Genomic DNA, 25,941 nt, shown 5'->3' with positions numbered 1-25,941 from the left:
AGGAGGGCATATATACATAGGAGGGCTTACAGATACACTGTTTTAGCCACGTCTTTTAGTTCAGTTATAAAAGCTGCCGCAAATGCTTAAAGAATCTAATGTTTCCCAAAAAGATTATTGCTAACTATATTAACCATTTAAACCCCTTCATGCTGCAGCTAGTTTGGGCATTAAAGTGATACTGTATCCACTGGTACCATCTATTTGATGCCATTAAGTCCCTCCCGGTCATGTCTTTTAAAATATGCCCAGTGCCTTGGTTAGGGTAAAAAATGACCTTTTAATCTGCAGCAGCCGATACAGTTTCACTTTGATGACCATGCTAATTTTTCTAAATCTGACCTGTCCTGTCTCACCTTATGCATTTATAGCTCTGTAATGCTTAAATGTATGCTAACGATTCAGAATGCAGTAAAAATAACATAATAAATGTATTCTCTGGGTCACTACAATTGCAGCGATACCAAATTGTATAGTTTTTCATTGTTTTTTTTTACTAGTACAGTTTTGGCACAATAGAAAATATTCAGGAAAAAACGACAAACACTGTCACCACATTTCAAGATCCATGGCATTCTTATTTTTTTGTGTGACTGAGCTGGTTTTGTGCTCATTTTTTTTGCAGGAAGATGCATAGTTTTTTTTTTATTTTAATAGCACAAATTTCTGAAGTTGATTTACAAAATACAGCAATTCTGTGATCTTCTGATCACTGTTAAAATACACTGTACTGCGCTACTGCCGCATGTAGTCTGCAGTGTGTTGTATATTTCAGCATTATGCATGGCTGTGTAGAGGCATATTCATGGCAAGCCCGAGGGCCTTCAGAAGGTGGCAACTAAGGGGTTAAAGATATTTGATTATGACGCAAAAAAAATATACAGGTCCAAATACATGCGCAAATGAGTTTCAAACTGGTATTTCAGAATATATCAAGTGGACTCACAATCTAAGCTTATGGGAAAATAGCTGGAATAACATTATGGCTATACTGCAGAGAACCTGTTAGCATCAAAATTCAATCCAGTATGTCAGCATCATGTTATGGAGCAGCAGGGCTGGCCTTAGCTATGTGCAGTTACACAGGGCGCTGGCTGCCAGACTGTCAGAGACGGGGGGACATTGGGATTGGAAATTAGTTAATCTACTAACCCATCCATGCCGCTCCCTACAGGGCTGACATTGGCGCCCCCTACGGCTGCACCCGACACTATACCTATGAGCGCTTATAGATAAAGGCGGCAACACTGACAGACCGGAAGCCATTGGCTCCCTCCCTGCGAGTCACCCTTGTGGCTGCAGGCAGTGTTTTACTTGCAGTCACAGGGTAGGGAAGAGTAGGAACGTATATATACTTATTATGGGCTTGAAGAGGTTAAAAAAGGGACGGCCATTAAACGCCCAAGCTCAGAATTAGCATTGCTTTAACTCAATAAGTTACGAGGTTTTTTTTAATCTTTTACCAGAACACTATATGAATCCACTCAGCTTCCCTTGCTCTTTAAGATGCTGCCTGCAGATCAGATTTCGTGTTTAAAATGACAGGTACCCTTTGGGCAAACAGCTGGAATAACAATTTGGCTATATTACTAGTTGATGCACTTCAAGGCAATAGTATAAGATACAATGCAAATCATTTATTGTAGAATTATGGAAACACAATTGACAAATCCCCATGTAAAAGACTTCTCCTGTATTAGGCCCTGTTCTGGTGATCACTTTGTTTACACTGCTGAGGAGCTTATTTTGGGTTGAGCCTAGATCATGAGGTGTGATTGACATCCGCTGCTCTGCAGCCAATGGTTATGTAATAGATCTGTGTCCGTGTGTGAGAGCAAAATAATGTCACAGAGAAAAGACGTAAAGCAACATTGTGGGAATGGGAAAATCTATGAACAAATATGTAAACCAATAATATAGACCAAATACAGGATGGAAAATATCTATTTGCTAATTTATCATTTTAACAAAATGCTTTCAAATTACAGACAATAAAATGCATACAAACAAATCACTCACTTAGAGTAAGCATTTATTACGGGAAAACATCAGGGAAGGCGGCCATCTTGTAACATAGACATAGACGAATCATGATCAGTATTAGTGAGACGGTCACCTTCCATCAATATTATTACGAGGTAGGAACATAGCCAGTAATGTACACTAGTGTAAAAAAGTAAAAAAAAAGTGCACCAAACACAATAGCCCCCGGCCCCCCCCTCCCCCATAATAAAAATGCATTACATTCCTCATACACTATAAAACATTACCTAAAAGTGATCAAAAACACAAATCCTATACATATTTGGTATCGCTACGTCTGTAACGACCCAATCTATAAAACGATATCAATAATTATATCGCACGACACACGCTGTAAAAAAATAAATAAAAAAACAGTACCAGAATAGCTGTATTTTATCAATCTGCTTTAAAAAATACATCATAAAAGAGATCAAAAAGTCATATACATGTAAAACTTGGTATCATTAGAAACTACAGATCTTCCCGCATAAAATAAGCCCAAAACCAGCTCTGTCGCGCAAAAGATGAGAACGCTATGGATCTTGCAATGTTGCGACAGTTTTTGTGGGTTTTTGCTAGGAAGATAGTTTCTATTGCGCCAAAGTGGTAATAGTTAAAAAAACCAATACAAATGTGGTATCGCCGTAACCGTAGTGACCCAGAGAATACATGTATTATGTTATTAGTGACCGCCGATATTAATTTTTACGGCGATCACTAATGGGCTCTATTTTGCTGCCATCAGCTCTTTATGGCGATGGCGCAGAATAGTGCAGCAGCGCCGGTAAGGCCCGCAGCCCCCTCCTCTCAGCTATCGGAGGTCACTGAGAAGTTGGGGCAGAGTGTGAGCTCAGTCCCGGCCTGTCCCCGCACCGACGATCGCCGTTATTACCAGTATAACGGCGGCTACCGGTAACGGGCACTGCATGCTTTCATGTCCTCTCACCGTTAATCCACAGTGAGAGGAGATGAATACATGTCCCCCCCCTGTCCCCCCCCGGAATAACCTTAGTGTTCACAGTGAGCAATTCCTTAGGGTACAAACACACTTGCCGTATCGGCAGCGAGCATATGTACATCCCTGCTGCAAGTTTGTCCAAAGGCCGACCCGTTAACCCCCCGGCCGCCGGAGACTACACATCACCTGGTCTTTCGCTGATTCCCGGCACGTCCCGCTCAGCCAATCAGTGCACTGCCCCACCACAGCACTGATTGGCTGAACGAGCAGTGAAGACGTCGGGAGCCCTGTAGCCGGGATCAGGTGACGTATAGTCTCTGGTGGCCGGGGAGTTAACGGGGAGAGCTGCGGACAAACTCGCAGCAGGGATGTACATCCCTGCTGCGACTTTGTCTGCCATTGAGTACACATGGCTGGGATCCTCAGCGGGTCTTGCTGCGAATACGCAGCCAGAAACTCGCTGCGGATACGACAAGTGTGTTTGTACCCTTAAAAAAAGATTAAACTCTCATTCTCTCCACCACCAGAGGTGGCGGAGAGCATGGGGCAATGATCAGGGACTAGCCGATGTGGTCCTGGCACAAGTGATCAGTGGTATATACTATATACCACTGATCACTTGTTCCAAATGCTTCCGGCACTTTTTGTCCCCTAACCAAAAATAATTGGTGACGGGATAAAAAGTCAAGTGCCCCAGATTACCTGTAACCACCTCGGATTACCTGTAACCACCCCGCATTACCTGTAACCACTCCGCATTACCTGTAACCACCCCACATTACCTGTAACCACCCCAGATTATTCATAACCACTCCAGATTACCTGTAACCACTCCGCATTACCTGTAACCACCCCGCATTACCTGTAACCACCCCAGATTATCTGTAACCACTCCGCATTACCTGTAACCACCCCGCATTATCTTTAACCACCCCACATTACCTGTAACCACCCCGCATTACCTGTAACCACCCCGCATTACCTGTAACCACCCCGGATTACCTGTAACCACCCCGGATTACCTGTAACCACCCCACATTACCTGTAACCACCCCACATTACCTGAAACCACCCCACATTACCTGTAACCACTCCACATTACCTGTAACCACCCCAGATTACCTGTAACCACCCCACATTACCTGTAACCACCCCACATTACCTGTAACCACCCCAGATTACCTGTAACCACCCCACATTACCTGTAACCACCCCAGATTATTCATAACCACCCCAGATTACCTGTAACCACTCTGCATTACCTGTAACCACCCCACTTTACCTGTAACCACTCCATATTACCTGTAACCACCCCAGATTATCTGTAACCACCCCAGATTATTCATAACCACTCCAGTTTACCTGTAACTGCTCAGATTACCCGTAACCACCCCAGATAGCCAGTTAACACTCCCAGATTGCCTGCAACCACCCCAGATTGCCACAGGCTACCCATAACCACTACAGATTGCCACAGGCTACCCATAACCACCCCAGATTGCCGGTAACCACCCCAGATTGCCCATACCCACCCCAGATTGCCTGTCACTTCTCCCTCAGATTGCCCATCACCACCCCAGTTTGCCTGTGACCCCCCCCCAGATTGCCCGTCACCACCCCAGATAGCCGGTAAACACCCCCAGATTGTCCGTTACCATCCCATATAGCCAGTAAACACCCCTAGATAGTCGGTAAACACCCCCAGATTGTCCGTTACCACCCCAGATAGCCGGTAAACACCCCCAGATAGCCGGTAAACACCCCTAAGATAGCCGGTAAACACCCCCAGATAGCCGGTAAACACCCCCAGATAGCCGGTAAACACCCCCAGATAGCCGGTAAACACCCCTAGATAGCCAGTAAACACCCCTAGATAGCCATTAAACACCCCCAGATTGCCCATAACCACCCCAGATAGCCAGTAAACACCCCCAGATTGCCCATAAACACCCCAGATAGCAAGTACACACTCCCAGGTTGCCCGTCACTACCCCAGATTACCTGTAATCTCATTTAAGAAAATTTTTTTTAGCAACTGCGCTATTCTAATAACCGATACTAGCTGCGGTTTTGCACCAGCAAAATGATGCTCCTTTTCCTTCTGAGCCCGGCTGTGTGCCCATGGTTTATGCCCACATATGGGGTACTTTTCTACTCGGAAGAACCTGCGTTACAGATTTTGGGGTGCCTTTTCTCTCCTGTTCCTTGTGAAATTGAGAAATTTCAAACTAAACATACATATTATTGGAAAAATTCTAGTTTTTCATTTTTACTGTCTAATTTTAAATACTTTCCTCTAATATCTATGGGGTCAAAATGCTCACCACACCCTAAGATGTATTCTTTGAGGAGTTATCTTTCCAAAATGGGCTGACTTTTGGGGGGGGGGGGGGGTTCACTTCCCTGACACTACAGGGGCACTGCAAACGCACCTGGCGCCTGAAAACTTGTACAGCAAAATCTGCACTGAAAATGCTAATTGGCGCTCCTTCCGTTCTGAGCCCCGTTGTGTGCCCATACAGTGGTTTACGCCCCCATATGGGGTACCATTGTACTCAGGAGAACCTGCGTTACAAATTTCTGAACGAACATATTATTTGAAAATTTCTATTTTCCATTTTTCTCTGGCCTAATTGTGAATACTTTCCTCCAGCCCCTGTAGGGTTAAAATGCTCATTATACCCCTAGATTAATTCCTTAGGGTGTGTAGTTTCCAAAATGGGGTCATTTATGGGGGTTTCAAGTATACAAGCCTCCTAAACACACTTAAAAAAAGAACTGGTCCCTAAAAAAATTAGTTTTGGAAATTTCATGAAAAATTGGTATTTTGCTGATACATTTCTAAGCCCCGTAACACCCAAGAAAAGTAAAATATGTTTACTAAATGATGCCAGAATAAAGAGGACATATTGGTAATGTGACCTAGTAACTAATTTATGTGATACAACTTTCTTTTCTTAGAAGCAGAGAATTTCTAAGTTTGTAAAGTGCAAATTTTTCATGATATTTTTATGTTTTTCACAAAAAACACAAAAGATAGTGACCAAATTTTACTACTAAAGTACCATATGTTACAAAAAAAAAATCTCAGAATTGCTAGCATATGTTAAAGCATCACTGAGCTATCAGCGCATAAAGTGAGACAGGTCAGATTTTGAAAAATGAGCCTGGTCGTTAAGGCTCAAATAGGCTTGGTCCCTAAGGGGTTAAACATCAAATCCAAACTCTGTGAATATAGCCATATAATGGAATACATGTATAAGGGAGTTTCAGTTTCTTAGCTTTTTACAGATATACTTATACCATAACGCTATACATCTACATTATATATATTAGAGACGAGCAAAGCATGATTCATTTACCTTTGTACAAAGCTTTATTATCGCCTCTGAATCCCGCTGTCAGCCCACTCTGTGGAGAAGGTGGAGACAGCCCGAGGACTGCCTGGAAAACATGGATACAGCCACAGCCTTTGTACAAAGCCTCAAGGAATTACACTGTGCAGTACATAAGGGGTTAAGCAGAAGGTAGTCTGCTCCTGCACCTATGTATTTAACCATAAGGGATCCTAATGGGCGGGCCCTTATAGTTAAAAACAGTGGACTGACAGAGCAAGCAGCCATTGGCTCTCTGCTCTTACAGTCAATCTTGTGGCTGCAGGCAGGATTCTGCCTCTGGCCACAAGAGATTTATTTTTTTTGGCCACATCACATATATACACAGTGCTTTGTGTTGTGCGTATGTATGTATGTATATATATATATATAGATAGATAGATAGATAGATAGATAGAAAGATAGATATTATATATATAGATATATATCTATATACATATATATATATATATATATATATATATATATATATCTCAGTTCACTGCCTTTAGAGTAAAGAGGTAGTCAGTAAACCAAACTGTTTTTCATCAAGAGCGGCATATTAGAAGAAGGAGGCAAGTTTTTTAAATGAATATGTTTGTATATAGATTATAAAGTAACAGCAACAAACCGCACTTCCTCTTAGTAGGGATATTGAGTGCCAGTGCAGAAGGATTCCTCAATACCGTAATATATATATACCGTATATATATATATATACCTCAATACCGTAATATAGACAGATGCACTGCACTTCCAAGACTTTTGATGCTCATGAAAAAATTTTTATTCACATGAAAATAAGGTGTCACAATCCAACCAGATCAAAGTACAAAGTAATTGAGTAAGAAAGCAATGCTACTGGCGACGTTTCGGTCGTGCTTCTGACCTTCCTCAGGCCAATGTAGCCATACTGTAGAAAGAAGGGGACCTATTTAAACCGGCCAGGCACAGGCATATAACACCACCAGATCTACTTTCACCACTTCTTTTCTACAGTATGGCTACATTGGCCTGAGGAAGGTCGGAAGCACGACCGAAACGCCGCCAGTAGCATTGCTTTCTTACTCAATTACTTTGTACTTTGATCTGGTTGGATTGTGACACCTTATTTTCATGTGAATAAAAAAATTTTCACGAGCATCAAAAGTCTTGGAAGTGCAGTGCATCTGTCTATATGTATATAGATTAAACTTGATGAATCCTACAAGTATGACTGTTATAGTTAAGATGGGAATGCTTTTTTTTAAAGATTGTTCACTATTTTTCTATGCTACTGTATAGCACTAAACACACACCTAGGCAGATGCAATTGTACTGTCCAAGCATGTCTATAGTCTATGTTTCTTACTACGAGTACTAATTCAGTTTGTATGAATACCTGTTATGTGACAGATGACATTCTCTAAAGTTCACTACAAGAAAGCAAAGACAAGCTGTTCCCAGACAAATGTACCTTGTGTTTCCATAAACAAATGTACTCTCCAGGTCCAGAAATTCTTTTTCCTACATGTATTCTTTTTATGAGTTCTGTGCTTATCATATACAAATTACTTGGCAGTGTGTTTAGAAAGTAAGCATAAACCAGCAATATTATAACAACTTCCAGCTAAATATTTTTTTTAGCTTTTTTTTTCAGCGGCTGTGTCAAATGCAAACAGTGGGTTTGCAGCCCTCTTTACCTCGAATAACCTTGCAGAGCATATATCTGGAAGATTCCTCTTGAAACTAATTTTCTATTTTGTTGCCTTGAGAATATTCTGATATTCCAGTTACTGAGTGGTACAACAGCTAAGACAATAGGAAGTTCTGTCCTGAAGACTGAAGCACCTGCATAAAGTATACCATGCGGCATACATCTTGCTCATAAATTTAACTCAATAGAATAGCATAGGAGACCATGCTAATCTATCCAGCAAACCTCAACAGATATGACACAAATGGAGACCAAAGTGGCACTGTTATGGCCTCTGTTGGGTAATGGGAGTCTAGAGAACTCTTTGCCGTGTTTCTCAAACCATTTATGAACAATTATTGCGGTATAGCAGGGCACTTATCCTTCTGATGGAGGCCACTGCTATTAACGAATACTACCGCCATGAAGGGGTATAGATGGTCAGCAACAATGTTTAGCTAGGTGGAATTTGTCAAAGGATCTACCTGAATGCTAGGACCCAAGGTTTTCCAGTGAAACATTGACCGCAGCTTTAGGCTGGGTTCACACAAGTTATTTTTTCAATTAATAACGGCCGTTGCAACACCGTCCGCTATTTATTGAAAAAATACACTGCATTGTTTTCTATGGAATCCCAGGCAGAGTATATACACTCTGTATACACTTCGGCTGGGATTCCATGCGGCCGCACAGAAAACTGACAGTGCAGACAATGTAAAGTGAGGCTCTGGATGGACTTTACATTGTCTCCTATGGTTAAATGGAATGGGGACACACCCAAATGCACCCGCATTCCTATTAAAAAAAGTGATTCAGTTCCGTACGGGGTGAACTTCACAGACAGCGGTCGTGTCTAGGAACGGCTGCTGTCTTACCCTGTGTAAACTTAGCCTTAGACTGGCTTGACTTTTTTCCCCTAGTACATCTTTATACCATATCTTACTTAGGAAATTGTCAAACATACCCAGCCAATGTCATTATTTTAATAAAGAACCTGTGATTCATCAGACCAGGCCACTTTTCTCTATTCTGACGTGTCAGTTCTGATGCATACATACATTTTAGGTGCTTTAGGTGTTGGCGATGGTTTAGCACAGGCATCAGACCAGTCTGTAATTAGTCAGATAATCAGTTATTCGCTTCACCTGGTTTTAATGCTGTGGCTGATCCACATACCTGATCTAATACCTGATACAACCTCTCTAATCTGGCCTTTAATATGCATATCTGGGCTTCTCCATTGTATTAAAATAAACTTGGCATTTCTGTGTTTATACTTCTCCCGAGTACATTCTCTTAATTGATGCCATGGGCTTTTAACATTTTAAAGTGTAAATAACTGCTTATATAGTCATCTACACAAAAGGCTTTATGTAGCATTTTCAAACACTGTGGCATCAGATTTTAAACATACTTCATTGTGTGATTTAGTGATTTCCATGGTGGTGTTCTGCAGCTCCTGCTCCAGTGTCTTTATTTCACCCAAGTCCTAACTGCCTGTAACCATTCATAAGACACTATCATTTATATCATCACAGAAGACAGGGTTGTACAAACATTCGCAGTGTCACCAATATAATGTTTCTAAGGTTAATTAAATGTGAATTAAACATATTACCTATGTAATATATAGACACATTATTAAACAAATTGGTACAACTAGACAACTTAAAATGCAGTAAACACAATATACAGCTTAGGCCACATTCATGTCACCAGGATACTGGCTAAAAGGCATGCTGCTGTCTCCGCTGTGTACTCACAGCAGGATTTAAAGGAAGAAATGTTTTCTACTAATATATATTTTTGGTCCATTTCCCGAATATATAACTTTTTTTTACGTTTTCTGGTCCCACTTTAAAAGCTTATGGACCAAATGTTGTCGATATCAGACTACTGTACATCCAGCCCTTTAACTTAGCAGGATACAATAAATGTACCTAGAAATCGTGATGTGAATTAGGCCTAAGCCAATAATCCAAGCAGATTCTCCAATATGAATACTGTACAACTCCTATACATTTAGTTAAATCATGCTTAATTTAAACATACAGTATATGCAGTTTTTTTGTAATATTTCCTTGATAACCTAGAAGGAATTTAAAGCCTAGCACAGACTGGCTATTATGTTCTTTAAGGGTATGACCACAGAGGACATAACTGCTGGGTATTTTATAACAGCATATACGGAAATGAAATTCGCAGGGGTCATCCCCTACCAAATCATGAAACAAACAAATCAACAGCTGTGGACTTTGCTGTAGATTTGCAGGAAATAATATATTATAGGATAGAATATATTTTATTACAGATTTATTGCATATTATTTCCTCATTCTACAAAATATACTGTAAAAAACTATGGTATTTCCCTATATATGTTCCAATACTCACAACCCAGTGGGACTTAAGGGGCTATGTATCAGGGGGGGTTGGTGATCTCCCCACTGGGAGGCACCCCCTTGGCAACAGGCTTCCCTCCACTGGAGGGATATATGACTATTCCTGTGTTTTGAGACTCGTAGCTGAGGCTCCACTGACCCTTTTTTGCATATTTAAATTTATAAGGGGCAATGCATCAGTGGAGACTTTTGAGTAAGTACTCCATTGGTTTTTTTGTCGCCGATCTCCTTTGAACTTAGTGATTGCTGTGTTTTGTTACAAAATATACTGACCTGCTGTGGATTGTGTCTATTACACTACTGAAGAAAGGGTGTAGAAAGTCCCCCATTAGGCAGGTGTGTCCCTTCAGTAGATAGGTCGTCCCCCTATAGGTCCTGGTAACCTGGTACCTATAACCTATACTCATCTATAGGCAAATATGCCATTATGGGAGTGTACAGTCAGCATATGTCAAAGGCTTGCATCAAGAGTATATACTGTAAATGTGTTGGAATTCTTGAATATACTGTACGTTCTGTTTGTTTCAGTTTATCTTAATAAATGTACTATATAAGGAACGCTCTGCATTTTAGTCTTGTTGGGACTAGAAACACAGATCCGCTCAGTTCTTAGACCTACCTTAGTGGAACCTGCTTTTGATGCTTTGTGTTTATTTATAGGTTTTGCAAATCCTGTACAAATGAGTCCAAGCTTTACTTAGACAGATTAGCAAGGCAGTGTTTTTCAGTCTGGTAAAAGAGTTTACCTGCTTATTCTTTTCAGTCAGACCTATATAATTTATTTGGCACGTAAACGCAGTGAAAGATAATCATCTTAAAGTGCTGCTGTTAGTGAGAGCTTGTGTGCGTATGAGAACTTGTAGATACTCAGTATCAAGAGAGTGAGATAGATGGAACACAAACATAGGCAGATAGATAGATAGATAGATAGATAGATAGATAGATAGATAGATAGATAGAAATTCTGACAACAGCAGCACGACCAGTGATGTAAGAAAGATGTATTGGTTGCACATAGACTTAAATGGGCTGTTCAAAAAAATTTTTTTTGAGATTTCTAATTTACTTTTATTAAAAATGTTTCCAGTACTTATCAGCTGCTGTATATCCTGCAGGAAGTGCTGTATTCTCTCCAGTCTGACACAGTGCTCTCTGCTACCACCTCTGTCCATGTCAGGAACTGTCCAGAGCAGTTGCAGATCCACATAGAAAATCTCTACTGCTCTCCAGAATGGAAAGAATACCACTTCTTGCAGCACATACAGCAGCTGATAAGTACTGGAGGACTTGAGATTTTTTAAATAGAAGTAAACTACAAATCTCTGTCACTTTCTGGCACCAGTTGATCTGAAAGAAAACAACCCCTTGAAACCGAATCCACACAAATTGATAAATCCAAACAACTACAGTACTCCAGATTATGTGAAAACTATGGGGGGGATTTATCAAAGTGTGTAAAATTTAGACTGGTGCAAACTGCACATAGCAACCAATCGCAGCTCCTCTATAAATTTACTAGAGCTGGAAGCTGAGCTGTGATTGGTTGCTGTGGGCAGTTTGCACCAGTTTAAATTTGACACCCTTTGATAAATCTCCTCCCAATGTGTTTATTCAATCATGTGCCTTACATAAATGCAATATTTTAACCCTATTACACTCTTCTTTTTTTTAAATACCTCTGGGATGGAGTCAAAATACTGCATCAATATATGTACAGGATATGTACCTAGGCTTCTGACCTGCACCATAGCATATTTTCACAATGAGCATTGGTAAGTGAATGGAAGCAGTGGCAATGAGTGATCACTGGGTGCCCCTCTGACATGGTAGATCAGCCTGGTCTCCATAGACCCAGATCTGCTCTGCTATTGACAAATGTAACACTCCTATGGATACCCCAGACACAATGGAGTACTACAAAATATGCAAAAATATAAAATTAAATACAAATTAAAAAATAAGCAAAAAACAAAACAAACAAAGAAACCTAAAATTCTCTCTACCCAATGCAATACTAATTGCATCCATAGCTACCCCCATGACCTGCATACAAAGTATATATCTGAAACTGACCAAAATTGGGAGGCACTTCCAGCACTTTATTACAGTGTACATAAAAAAAAAAAAAAGCTGTACTATTTACCCCATTACGGTGCGTTCACACGTACAGGATCTTCAGCTGATTTTCTGCTGCGAATCCGCAGCAGATTTCATGTAAATAACTGAACACAGCATCAAATCTGCACCATCAAATCTGCTGCGGATCTGCTGCAGATTGTAGCGGATTTTACTGTAAAACTCGCAGCATGAAATCCACTGCAAATGCGATGCATGTGAACGCACCCTAAAACTGAAAAAAAAAGAAGATGAAATATTGATTTACAACTGGTCCTTCAGAATGTGGCATTAATAAGTGAGACTTTCATAGTAGTATTCATAGTTTGGGTTGCACTGCGGCAAGTTTGTGAGGCTATGGCAGTGGGAAAAGACTGGAACAAAGTAGGCAGAGCAGAATAAGCAGCAACAGCTAAAATGTTCTTATAAAAGAAGAGAACCTATAAATGTACAGAATGGTTGTAGTATAGCTGTACAAGGGCCTCAGCAGGCTGTTACTTTCAGTAGGAATCTCAGTGGTTGTTTATTATACTATTTCTCCTATTGCCATACAAGTGGCTGATAAGACAGTTCAGAGAATGAATAATCTGAACAGTGTGTTCTAGATAGAACTGATAGTTATCTTTCATTAGATGTCGTCTGCCATGGAAGCAGCTATGACTAGAATACAAAGTAAACTTTGTTTTATATTGTAAGTACTGGTTTGGCTTTCATACTATGACTAGCGACTTTAGATTTCACTAAAGATGTGTGTGTGTGTGTGTGTGTAGCATGAGCAGCACTCTTCTCATGGTAAGTCCTGGTGCCAGCAGTCCAGAACAGGGCCAAGGGTATATTGTTGGATGGGGCTGCATAGCCACCATGTCTACCTTTCAGGTAGTTTCACACGTACCGGATCCGCAGCGGATTTTACACTGCGAGTTTGCAGCAAAATCGGCTGCAGATCCTGGTAGTGTGAAGGTCTTTGGGGTTACATAGTCGCAGCAGAATTTTCATTCCACTGCAGATATGTGACCCGGCCCCTTTAACCCCCCACCTCCCGCACCCCTGGCCCGGAGCATACATTACCTGCTCGGCACCATGGCTGTGTGTGAGGCTCCCGGCTCCCCTCGCTCCCCATCAGCCAATCAGTGCATCTGGGAGCGTCACACACAGCGGCGGTGCTGAGCAGGTAATGTATGCTCTGGGCTGGGGTCTGCGGGCGGCGGGATGTGGGGGGTTAAAGGGCCGGATCACATACTGGCAGCGAAATGAAAATTCGCAGTGTGAAATCCGCTGAGGATGCAGTACATGTGAAGCTACCCTTAGTGCCTAAATGGGCATGTGGGCATGAATATAGGATCATGTAGCAATGGAGGAAAGTGGTCTGGTCTGATAAATAACATTTTTTTTTTAAATATTATGTGGATGGCGAGATGAATATGCATCCGTTTTGCGAGAAATAGATAGCACCAGGGTGCAAAAAGAATCTAGCCTAACAGGGCTTCTATGGTCTGCTGCTAACATCCTGGTGCTAAACACCACAGGACACCTTTAAAGATCTTTGTGGTGGCCCAAAACCTCCCTCACTGCATCACGGCTTCACTTAACATAGTGATGTCCTTTCCTGGATAAAATGGTGATGTCACGACCCGACTCCCAGAGCTGTGTGGGCTGTGGCTGTTGGAGGGGATAATGGCAGGGGGGCACTGAGGGACACAGGGCACTAGAGGGACACTGAGCATCCCCCTGCCATCATCCTCTCCAGCAGCCACAGCCCGCACAGCTCTGGGAGTCGGGTCGTGACATCACCATTTTATCCAGGAAGTGAAGTCTTGATGCAGTAGTAAGTGCAGGGAAAAAAGTACTTTATGTGCATTTCCCGTAATAAGTGTATATTGGTGATTTCTATAACTTTTGAGGAGCAATACAACACTTAAAGGACAACTCCCATGGGACCCCAAAAAAACAACAACACAGACACACACAGACACCATACTCACCATCCCTCCGGTGACGATCGCCACTCGATTCGCCCGCCGTACGCCTCTCTGTCACCGCCATCCACGGTCCAGCTGTGTCTCTCACTTCCGGGTCCATGGGAGAGAAAAGGCTGCCAGTGTGCTTGCGCACGGGCAGCCTTTTCATAGGCTGGAGGGCATCACATGGCTTCCAGCAAGTTCAGCCAATCAGGGCTGAGCAAGCTGGAAGCCATGTGATGCGCTCCAGCCAATGAAAAGGCTGCTGGTGCGCAAGTGCACCAGCAGCCTTTTCTCTCCCATTCACTTTCTATGAAGACGCCGAGGAGGAAGAAGAGGGAGAAGAGGACGGTGACGACCGTAATAGGTAATATATAATTTATTTAACTTCCGGGGGGGAGTTATCCGAAAGTGGGAAAGGGAGCCAGACTGGTTATTTAACCACAATACAAAGTTATATAACTTTGTAATATGTGTTAAATAAGCCCCCCAAAAATTTCGTGGGAGTTGTCCTTTAAATAAAAATTTTCGCCTGACTTTTACTTTAAGAGCGTGAACATAATGCAGACAGTACTGTATGCTTTGCAGCTCACTAACAAATCCCTGTCAGTGGTCTGTGGCGGTGTACTGTATATAGTACTGTGTGCTTCACAGAACAGTCACTAGGAGCACCGTGGCCTAGCAGTTCTTAGAGCCACCAGTTGGCAATGCAATGAGTGTGGTATGGTGTGACACATCCTGCCTACAGTGTAGTGTATTGTAAGCTTACTGTGTAGTGTATTGGAAGCCACTCCATGTGTTGTTGAAATATTCTCATAGTCCACCATAAAAGCTCAATACTTACAATAAACTGTACAATGTACTCAGTATATATTCTACAGCAGATTTACTGTCAATCTTTTAATGAAACAAGAATGTACTAAAGAGTAATAACCAGGTACTTTTAATTTTATTACCAAAAAGTAAAGGATATGGTAACTCTACTAATTTAGTAAGTATATGTTATATTTTGCATCCAAATTGTACCTCTTTATGGTGTGTTTACACAGACAAATGTATCTGACAGATCTTTGAAGCCAAAGCCAGGACCAGACTATACACAGGGAACAGGTCATAAAGGAAGGACTGAGATTTCTCTTCTTTTCAAATCCATTCCTGGCTTTGGCTTGTAAATGCACCAATAGTCATACTAAAGCATATGATATGTATTATATGGAGTATAAAGAACAGGTATAAGCTATCAGGCTGTCATGTATAAAGATAGTTGGGAATGAATCAAATAGGAATGTTTAAGTGGTATAGCTCTGGCAGGTGCTCAACATTAGATACCAGTGTATGAATGAAATATATGTACGTTGACATGGTCTAAATGGCAGGAAAAAAGACAGTGTACTACGGTCTTCTGACATAGGTATCTCAATGCACGATAATAACTAGTGTAAAGTACTTGCATGAATTACAAAATAAGTAGTTTTTTTTTTTTACTAAAACCCCATTTATTTTAGTATACGTCCTGCTAGTTGGCATAAAAAAAAAACATACGCAGAGATGTCAAATGTTTTGATTTATTGGGGACCTTGATGCTGGGACTGTCGCTCCATTGTAAGATTGTAGAGCCTGGCTCCTTCAACAAGTTAGGTTGAGTTGCGAGCTCTGTGCACGTCACACTGGCTATATCTATCAATCAGTGGGGGTCTCAGCATAAAGACCCCAATAGAGGAGAACTTTTGACATGTCTGTGTTACATGTAAATTTTTTTCATATGGAAAAGGAATTAAGGGAATACAGACAGGGTGTTGCCCTATTGACTTCTTTGTATGCCATATAGCATCCCCATACTGCCTAGATTGTAATCAATAATGTAATAAAATATTTATAAACAAGCAGATGGAGCAGATAGCAGCAATAATAAGAAATACATAAAATAACATAGCAGCTGTCATGTAAAGCGCTGTAATGAGAGCATTGCAGGTAACATTGGTTTATACAAATGTGTGACCAAGTAGCGAATATTATATATCCAATATGTCTGTCATGTATCACACATACTTTTTCTATGGTTTCTCAGCTTGTCTGCTGTTATTAACACATTTAGAAAATTAAAATGACGTGGAAACACGTGCCATGCACACATGAATTATGGATGGAATATACTTTATAGAAAATTGGAAACAATGTGTGGCTCTATATATTTGTAACCATGAAATATTAGGTGCTATGCTTTATGTGACCAAAGAGAGTTCAATATAGGTAATACAAAGAGAATGGAAATGGAAAAGCAGCACTGACGGGTATTGGAGGATTCGTGTAACAGTGTGAATAAGCCCGACAATAAAACCTCTTCATTCTACTACATTTTTTTTTATTGATCTATGAAAAAAAACTATTGTAGTGTCCTTACAATAAAGGAGCCTTGCAGCATCATATGAAGGTATTTTTTTACTAGTATTGCCCGCTTTTTGGCTTTATAGACCCCACATGTACAAATGATGATTTGTAGACAGTCCTTGGGAGGTGTTTTCTCCAGGAGAGGTCGCTACATGTGTTGCTCATAAACTTTATTTTTTTCTAGTCAGTTTTGCTTTCCTGTGAGAGTTCCTACTGTGATCCCTGAAGAAATGTTACAGTGTTTTTGTATTTCATTCTTACATGGTCATTACAGTCATTGGGCATAAATGCTGCCATATTTTAATATATGTATGTGTATGTATATATATATATATATATATATATATATATATATATATGTATATATATATAAAATTCTGGCCGTATTATTGTATAATTATCAAAACATGGTGATATTTTTGCCCTTAAAAAACAATGTATGAACATATGCTGGTTGTGGGTTATGATCCATGCTGAATCCTCTAGGTGTTGCCCTGATTAACTGACAGCACGGAGCGCTGCTCTGTAATCCAGCATCTTCATGAAAAACATTTTTATTTTTATTTCCAGGCTGACAGTGTAACAGAGGTGTCTGTTACAGTCTGACGCAGTGCTGACATCTCTGGTTGAGTCAGGAACTCTGTCTCGATTTTATATGGGTAGTGACTAAATCCCATACCGCAAAGGGACCTTGCTGGGGGTGGGCATACAGCTCCCAGACAAGCCCCGCCCCGGCCGGATTTCATTGGCTGCTCCACTCCGGGCTTCCTATCAGTCAAAATCAGACCCTGCCGGACCCCCGACCCCGGGTTGGGGGTGGGATTAGGGTTACTCCAAACATTTAACTTTCCCCTTCCCACACAACAACCTTAACCATAACCCTCAGGGTTGGTGCTAATCAGGAGGGTTAGGGTTAGGGTTGGGGCTGTGGGGAGGGTTAGACATGAGAAATCCGTGGGACGTAACCCTAAGCCGACCCCCAACCCTAACCCTTATACTAAACGCTCGGATTAGGGTAGGGGGTCCGGCAGGGTCTGATTTTGACTGATAGGAAGCCAGGAGTGGAGCAGTCAATAAAATCCGTCCGGGGCGGGGCTTGTCTGGGAGCTGTGTGCCCGCCCCCAGCAAGGTCCCTTTGCGGTATGGGATTTAGTCACTACTATTTTTTATGAATCCCCATAGAAAACCAGTACTGCTCTGGACAGTTCCTGTCTCGGCCAGAGATGTCAGCAGAGAGCACTGCGTCAGACTGAAAAGAAAACAACATTTCCTGTAGGGCATAAAGAAGCTGATAAGTACGGGAACACTTGAGATTTTTTAATAGAAGTAAATTACAAATCTATATAACTTTCTGACACCAGTTGATTTGAAAGAAAAAGATTTTCGCTGGACAACCCCTTTAAGTTCATCTTGAATGTTGTTCTTAATTCCTGAGAGATTTTACACTATTATCTTCTCGTAATAATGAATTTCCTAGAATTTTACACAATCCCAAATGTTTTTCACTAATAGTAACACATTCAATTCTATTTTGCATTGAACTGCTATATTACATTGATAAGACACCTTAATTATATTTTGTCTCTTTTTCAGATGGTCAAAAGAGGAAAAAATCTTTACGAAAGAAACTGGATTCTTTGGGGAAGGAGAAAAACAAAGACAAAGGTATTAAGCATATTGCTGCATATTTACTGTTTAAGGCTGGGTCCACACTACGTATATTTCAGTCAGTATTGTGGTCCTCATATTGCAACCAAAACCAGGAGTGGATTAAAAACACAGAAAGGCTCTGTCCATACAATGGTGAAATTGAGTGGATGGCCGCCATATAACAGTAAATAACGGCCATTATTTCAATATAACAGCCGTTGTTTTAAAATAACAGCAAATATTTGCCATTAAATGGCGGCCATCCACTCAATTTCATCATTGTGTGAACAGAGCCTTTCTGTGTTTTTAATCCACTCCTGGTTTTGGTTGCAATATGAGGACCACAATACTGACTGAAATATACCTAGTGTGAAACCAGCCTAAGGCAATCATGCGGTCTGTTACTTATCCTAAGGCACTTAAAGCAACTCTGTACCCACCATCTGCCCTCCCCAAACCATTTGTACCCTTGGATAGCTGCTCTTAATCCAAGATCTTTCCTGGGGTCTGTTCGGCAGGAGATGCAGTTATTGTCCTAAAAAACAACCTTTAAACTTGCAGCCCTGTGTCAAATTGGTGTGGCCTAGATTGTGTGTGCCATTATCTTGCACTGCCTCTCCATCCCTCCTCCCCACCCTCTTCACCTTAAGGAATGGCCCTGGCAGAATGTCTCCTATTCCTCCCTTGTCTGAACGCTGCACAGGAGTCTTAACGATCCAGCACATGTGAATAGGAGAAAACCTGCCTGAAGCATTCCTAATGATGAAGAGGGAGGGGAGGAGGGACGGAGAAGTGGTGCAAGCCTAATGAACAGGCATTCTAGGTCACACCAATTTGACACAGGGCTGCAAGTTTAAAAGTTGTTTTTTAGGACAATAACTGCATCCCCTGCCGAACGGACCCCAGGACAGATCTTGGATTAAAAGCAGCTATCTGAAGGTACAAGTGGTTTGGGGGAACAGATTGTGGGTACAGAGTCGCTTTAAAGCAAATCTGTGTCGCCTCATAACCCACCCCAAACTGCTGGTATCTTTGTGTAGGTAATCCTTGATAATAAAAGAAGTACATCACTCTTTGCAGAAATCTTGTGGGTGCCATTATTTTAAAAAAAAAACAGACTAATTATTTTGGCTCTGGGGTAAAAGAGACAGGGTCTAGGGCAGCAAAGCCTCTTTGTGCTTCCTCCCCATATTTAAGTAATGCCCCAGGGTTAGAGGTTATTGTCCCTGCTACCATATAAATCCTGAGGCGGCACAGGCAAGGCTTCATGATGCAGTGTGCATGCACAGGATTCATATGGCGAAAAGAGGTCATAATTTAGCCCAGGGACATTGCTGAGATCCGCCTTTCCCCAACTTTCTACATAGATAAATCTACGATGATTAGTATTGCTGCATGTGAAATATGTCCAATTGTATTAGGTTGTTAGAATTGCCTTATTTGATCAATAAAATGTACAGCTCACACGCTCAACTATATAAATTTGGTATTATTGTAATAGCGCTTACCCCTAGGAAAAAAACTAAAGGGGTACACCGGGTAAAAATAGTTTTAAAATCTATTGGTGGCAGAAAGTTATACAGCTTTGTAAACTACTTCTAATAAAGAAAGCCAAAGCCTTCCAGTACTTATCAGCTACTGTATGTCCTGCAGGAAGCGATGTATTCTTTCCAGTCTAACATGATGCCCTCTGCTGCCACCTCTGTCTGTGTCAGGAACTGTCATGTCAAGACCAGAAGGGTTTTCTTTATGGGGATTTGCTACTTCCCTGGATAGTTCCTGACACAGACAGAGGTGGCACTAGTGCTCACCATGTCAGACTAGAAAGAATAGACCACTTCCTGCAAGACATACAGCAGCTGATAAGTACTGAAAGACTTGAGTTTAGTAAATTCAAGTAAATTTAAAATCTGTATAACTTTCTCGTATTATTATTAGTTGGTTTGAAAACATTTTTTTCCTTCCTGAGTACCCCTTTAACAGGCTATTCTTACCACATGTTGAGATTTACACCATTTCTTTTTTCAATTTCACCCAACAATTTATTTTGTTTATCAAAACATTATATGGTAAAAATGTGAAGACATTAAAAAGTCCAACTTGTTACAAAAAAAAAAAAAAAAGTCCTCATACATTTCAGTTGATGGAAAAATAAAAACATTATTGATCTTAGAAGGCAAGGAGTGAAAAACTATTGCTGTGGTGGGTTAGTAAGAAGATAAAAGGCAAATGGAGCCAGTCAGAGGCAAACACTATATAAATAAAGGAAGAAGTATTGTTGTATTGTAGTAGATGCTTGGAACAAACTTCCAGCAGATGTGGTAGGTAAATCTAGAATAACTGAATTTATATATATATATATATATATATATATATATATATATATATATATATATATACATATATATAGATAGATATATATATATATTAGTATTATTCTGTAAAAAAACAGTAGAGTGTATATATTTAGCTTATACTGTTTATTCTGTATCTTTAGTCATTCAAGTCATTGATAAGTTGTATTACATTACGAAAGCTAAGGCTGGGTTCTCATGCTGTGCTTTTTCTACATTTTAACTGCAGAGAAAATATACTGCTGAAAACTAAATGCTTTTTTCAGTGAAGTACTATACTTAAGTTTTGTGGGGCACTTTTTGTTATTTTTACTAGTGATATTTTTCATGTGCTTCATCTGCAGAAACTGCAGGTCTAAATAACACACTGAAAAACTGAATAAGATGTCTATTAAGTTTTATATAAGGGAAGCACAATATCAAAAGTGCCGAAGTACCCCTTTAAGAAGCTAAAGACTGCAATGTAACTGCAAAACCCAAAACTTCAGTATGTGACCCCTGCCTATAACCTGACCATAAAGTATTTTGGCAAGAAAAATGAATGCACTGCAGAGTGGCTGTTTTACCCTTTCTGTGTTCATTATATACAGGTGGTAATTGGTTGCTATTTGTCTGAGAAAGATTTGGATTTATTATTATTATTATTATTATTATTATTATTATTATTATTAATTTATTTATAAAGCGTCCTTACTTCCAGAGCGCTATACAATAGATAGGGGTAACAAACAGGAACAATACAAGATCAGGACACATTGCATGAAGGCAAATGGCAGACTGGTACATGGGGGGAGAGTGCTTATTATCTATAAGGTACGGGGAGAGAGACAGGAGGTAAAGTGTGGCCAGTCAAGTTTTGTCTCAGATTGATGACTCTGGGCCATGGAAGGCAATCTTTTGTGCAGAGTTTGTATCTAGACATTGGCATATTAGACAGGAATGATGATTACATCATGTAATCAGTGTCAGAAATGAGAAGATAACTAGGACCTGGTACCTTCAGTAACAGAAAGTCCAATGCTTGCCTTTTCTCCTCCATTATCAGTAATAAACCATCGATATAACCTGTAGGAAACAAAAGGTACAAAGAAGCCACAAGCAATTTACAGTTCGGGTCTGTTCACACTGAGTAAAAGTGGCGGAATTCCGTGCGGACCCCCTGTCGCCGACTCGGAATCCCGCCTGCCTCAGTGTGTCAATGCAATGCCTCGTGGGCGCTTCTGCTCTTCAATGCTCTCTGTTCAAAGAATTGACATGTCAATTCTTTAAGCGGAGAGTAAAGGCGCACGTGAGGCATCGCATTGACACACTGAGGCAGGCGGGATTCCGAGTGGAGTCCGTGGTGGGGGGGCTCCACGCGGAATTCTGCTACTTTTACTCAGTGTGAAAAACAATTATTTTAGGTTTAGGAATAAATGTAAGAATGAGACATTTTCAATATTTCAACTATTCTTTGGAGCTTTCTCTCTTGGAATTTCTTTTTTATCCTTTTCTCTTTTGCTATAGTAACGTACGTGATCTCATATGTATTTTTTCTACTTTTTTAAATAACCCTTTATTATAGCATTTTATCATTATCTGTTCAATGTTCTGCAACACTGCACAGAACTGTTCCAGGGAGTTATCATTGTAGATGATCATCTACCTTTGTAGATGTGGCATAATTCATATTCAATGTTATTTTTGTTTTTAGGACTTATCTTGTGCGCTGTTTGCATTTCTTACATAAATAAGTAAAATGATAACAAAATCATTTCCATTCACTGCACTTTTATGTTTATAGAAAAACTACATAAGGTCTGAAAGAGGGATTAAAATGTTAGATGTGCGAAGCAAGATTCGCTGCGAATAGCGCTGTCATTTTGCTTTGTTCTGTGAAGCAAATCCCACGCAATTTGTTAAAAATTTGCTAAACATTATGTCTGCAATGGCAGACACACGTTAGCTTACAGTGTGGGAGAAGTGGTCAGTGTTCACTGAATCCAGTCTGTGGGTGCTGTGAAGACAGTGTCCATTCAAACCAGTCTGTGGGTACTGTGGGTGAAGTTAACACATTGGTATCCTAGTGTGTGGGTGCTGTGCTATTCTGCTGATCCACCAACGTCCACTGCTGTCCAGGGTGATAACGGAATGATTGACCGATATACACTTTTTAAAATTTGAAATTTTGGAATTTTTTTACACTGTGACAACAATAGCTGTTGAACAAAACATTACTCTGTAATAGCTCCACATTGTAACTACAATGGTTTGGCTGTTTTATTGAGAGTTGTTTTCATACGTTTCATGAATATTCGGGAAACCTCACTAAAAGGGACCCTCCAGATCCTCAGAAAGAAAGGACTACCACATTGTCACCGCAGATACCCTGTCACTATTTTTATCAACTGTTCAGGGAACATGTTTGCCATGTTTTTATGAGATTGGAATAACCCTTTAGACCAGCAGTGGGGACACACCTCTTACAGTTATCTGCGTCCCTGTAATGAAGCAAAGCCTTTGAAGGGGCTGGCTACTTTTTTGTAAAATTGTTAAGTGCACAGACAATAGCTCCCTGTGTCTCCCAGTGCTGATATCAGTAGAGATGAGCAGACCTGCCGAGGTTCGGGTTCGTATGAACTTGAACTCTCGGCGTCTGATTGCCGCTGTCTGCAGCCTCCGTGGAGAGGGTGGATACAGCCAGAGGACCGCCTGGAAAACTGGGATACAGCCATAGCCATAGTCTGCTGAAGAGACTATGGCGGAGATTTATCAAATGGTGTAAAATTTAGACTGGTGCAAACTGGTCACAGCAACCAATCACAGCTCCTCTTTCCTTTCACCAGAGCTGGAAGCTGAGCTGTGATTGGTTGCTGTGGCAAGTTTGCACCAGTCTAAATTTAACACCCTTTGATAAATCTCCCCCATAGTGTAAGCTTTTCTCCACGTCTCCCCCTCCTCCCGAGATGGCTGATGTAAACAAGTCCCTGGCCGGCTTTATCTGCAACTTTGTAGCTTCTTTGTAATACAGGAAAGGTTAAACTGAGGTCAAGTTGCTGCAATACAAAGCTGCTACAAAGTTGAAGATAGCGACTTGTTTACATGAGCCATCTCAAAAGGGAGGGGGGAAGGAGGGGGAGACTGAGAGAAAGGCTGACACAGTTTTTTGTGTCTTCAGCTAAAAGCAGCAGCTCAGAACTGGGGAAGGGAGACTGAATAGATAATAACAAGTATGGAATGAATTGTTAGTCTCATCATGGGCAGCAACATATGAAAAGTTATGTTTGAGCGGAATACCCCTTTAATATAAAACAATATAGCATTATGTGCAGTTTACAATCCATTATAATCTGCAAAAAGATGGAAAATAGATGTCATATTTATCATCTTAAAAACCATGTCAATACTTATTAGTCATTGCTATATAATATTACTGAATAAGTTATTACTCATATAGTCTAGACAATAGGAAATAAACAAATAAGGGGGTTAATCAGGCTTATAAAAACATGACCACTTTCTTCTTGTTCTCAGTTTGTGTGTAGGTTTTGGAGCTCAGTTCCATTAAAGCAAATAAGCTAAATTGTAATACAGCACACAAACTGATGACAGGGGTGGTGCTGCTTTTGCAGGAAAGAGGCTGGGTTACTCTATTACCCAACCCAATAAGGGGCCGTCCAAGGATGCAGATGAGCGCCAATCAGTGAGATCAAGGTATGATTAATTGCTGTGTCATCTGTGTGGCCATTAACATTCATTGTTATCAGTCGCACGTCTCCAGTTTACACATTGACATGTGTGACTGATTACAATAAATGTTATAGCCGGTCAAAATATCCAGTTTTCTCGCTCGTCGGCTAATTGCTGTCACTTTTATATGGGACTATTAGTGGTCGAATGAGTAATTCTAGGAACGGTCATTGCCGGTAATCTGCCTGCGTAAAAGGGACTTTAATGTACAAAAGAAGACAACATAAAGATAACAAAGAATTCTGTGTAGAATTCTCATGTTACTACTGACAAACACATCTAAAGGTTTTTTACACGGAATGATTATCGGCCGCATTCGGCCGATAATCGTCCCCTGTAATAGAAGGCAACGATCAGACGACATGTCAGCTGATCATTGCTGTAGTTTGTCATTCAATATGTTGAAAGACAAACAACTGTGATAGCAGCGATCTGTTGCCATCGCTTTGTGGAATAGGAGCAGTGGCAGCAAACCGCCGCTATCCTCTATGGGCTGCCCGCACGATCTAGCGATCACCCAGGCAGCCCCCCCACACACACCTTCCTGCGGCCTCCCCTGCACTTACCTGCTCGATGCCGTTGCGTGTAATAGTGAGCGAGGAACGAGGAGCAAACTAGCTTTACCCAACCACTGGCTTTATGGTTTCTATCATAGGCTATAGACCTCAATTAGGGCAGTTGTTAGAAATCTTAGCCTGTGTGGGTGTTATCAGAGGTGGAGATTGTTTTTCTACTGTCACTTCTGACCTCCTCTCATTGTCTCTCTTCTCTCTTCCATACAACGCAAGTTTCTTGAAGCTACACAAATATGTCTTTTTGTTTTCAAAGTTCCGTGACCTACAGTACATTAAGGTGTGAAAGCCGGTTTTTATTAGCCACCAATCGCTTTATCCATTGTCATTAACTTTAAATACTCTCATTGTTTTTGCAATTACTGTACACCGGCTCATTTTGGCTGTAGGCCCGGGTCAGTTTTACACACTAAATTAAATTTTACCTGCACCAGCATAGGTAGGACAAAGTTGACCATGTAAAATGCCCCATGATCAGCCAAAAAATGAGCAAATACCTTAATCGCTGATCACATCTGTTATGCAGCCACAAAAAAATAATCTTTTACTGTCAGAACATCTCCCATGAAAACTGGGAATGCTTTGTTAACAATAATTGACAAGTGGAAAGGCTTCTTTTAAAGGATTCCAGTTGACCTGCAAAACTTGCCTGATCAGTGGTTACAATGGGCATAAAATAAGAAGTGTTGAGCAGTTGTTCAGTATTACAATTCCCAGGATGCATTGCTTTCCTTTCGTTTTC

The 25,941-nt window shown here is 40.8% G+C and overlaps 1 protein-coding gene across 1 annotated transcript in view; it reads left to right on the top strand.

The window, feature by feature from the left end:
• Positions 1-25,941, top strand: part of ARHGAP6 (Rho GTPase activating protein 6) — a 352,127-nt gene that overhangs the window by 295,474 nt on the left and 30,712 nt on the right. The window contains exon 3 of the mRNA XM_069972958.1: positions 18,488-18,559. Coding sequence (XP_069829059.1) covers positions 18,488-18,559 — 72 coding nt within the window. The remainder of the gene's footprint in view (positions 1-18,487; positions 18,560-25,941) is intronic.

Source organism: Dendropsophus ebraccatus, chromosome 5 (assembly GCF_027789765.1).
Source record: "Dendropsophus ebraccatus isolate aDenEbr1 chromosome 5, aDenEbr1.pat, whole genome shotgun sequence".
NCBI lineage: Eukaryota > Metazoa > Chordata > Amphibia > Anura > Hylidae > Dendropsophus > Dendropsophus ebraccatus.
Note: the sequence above shows the minus strand (reverse complement) of the source record. Positions and strands in the feature narration are given on the sequence as shown.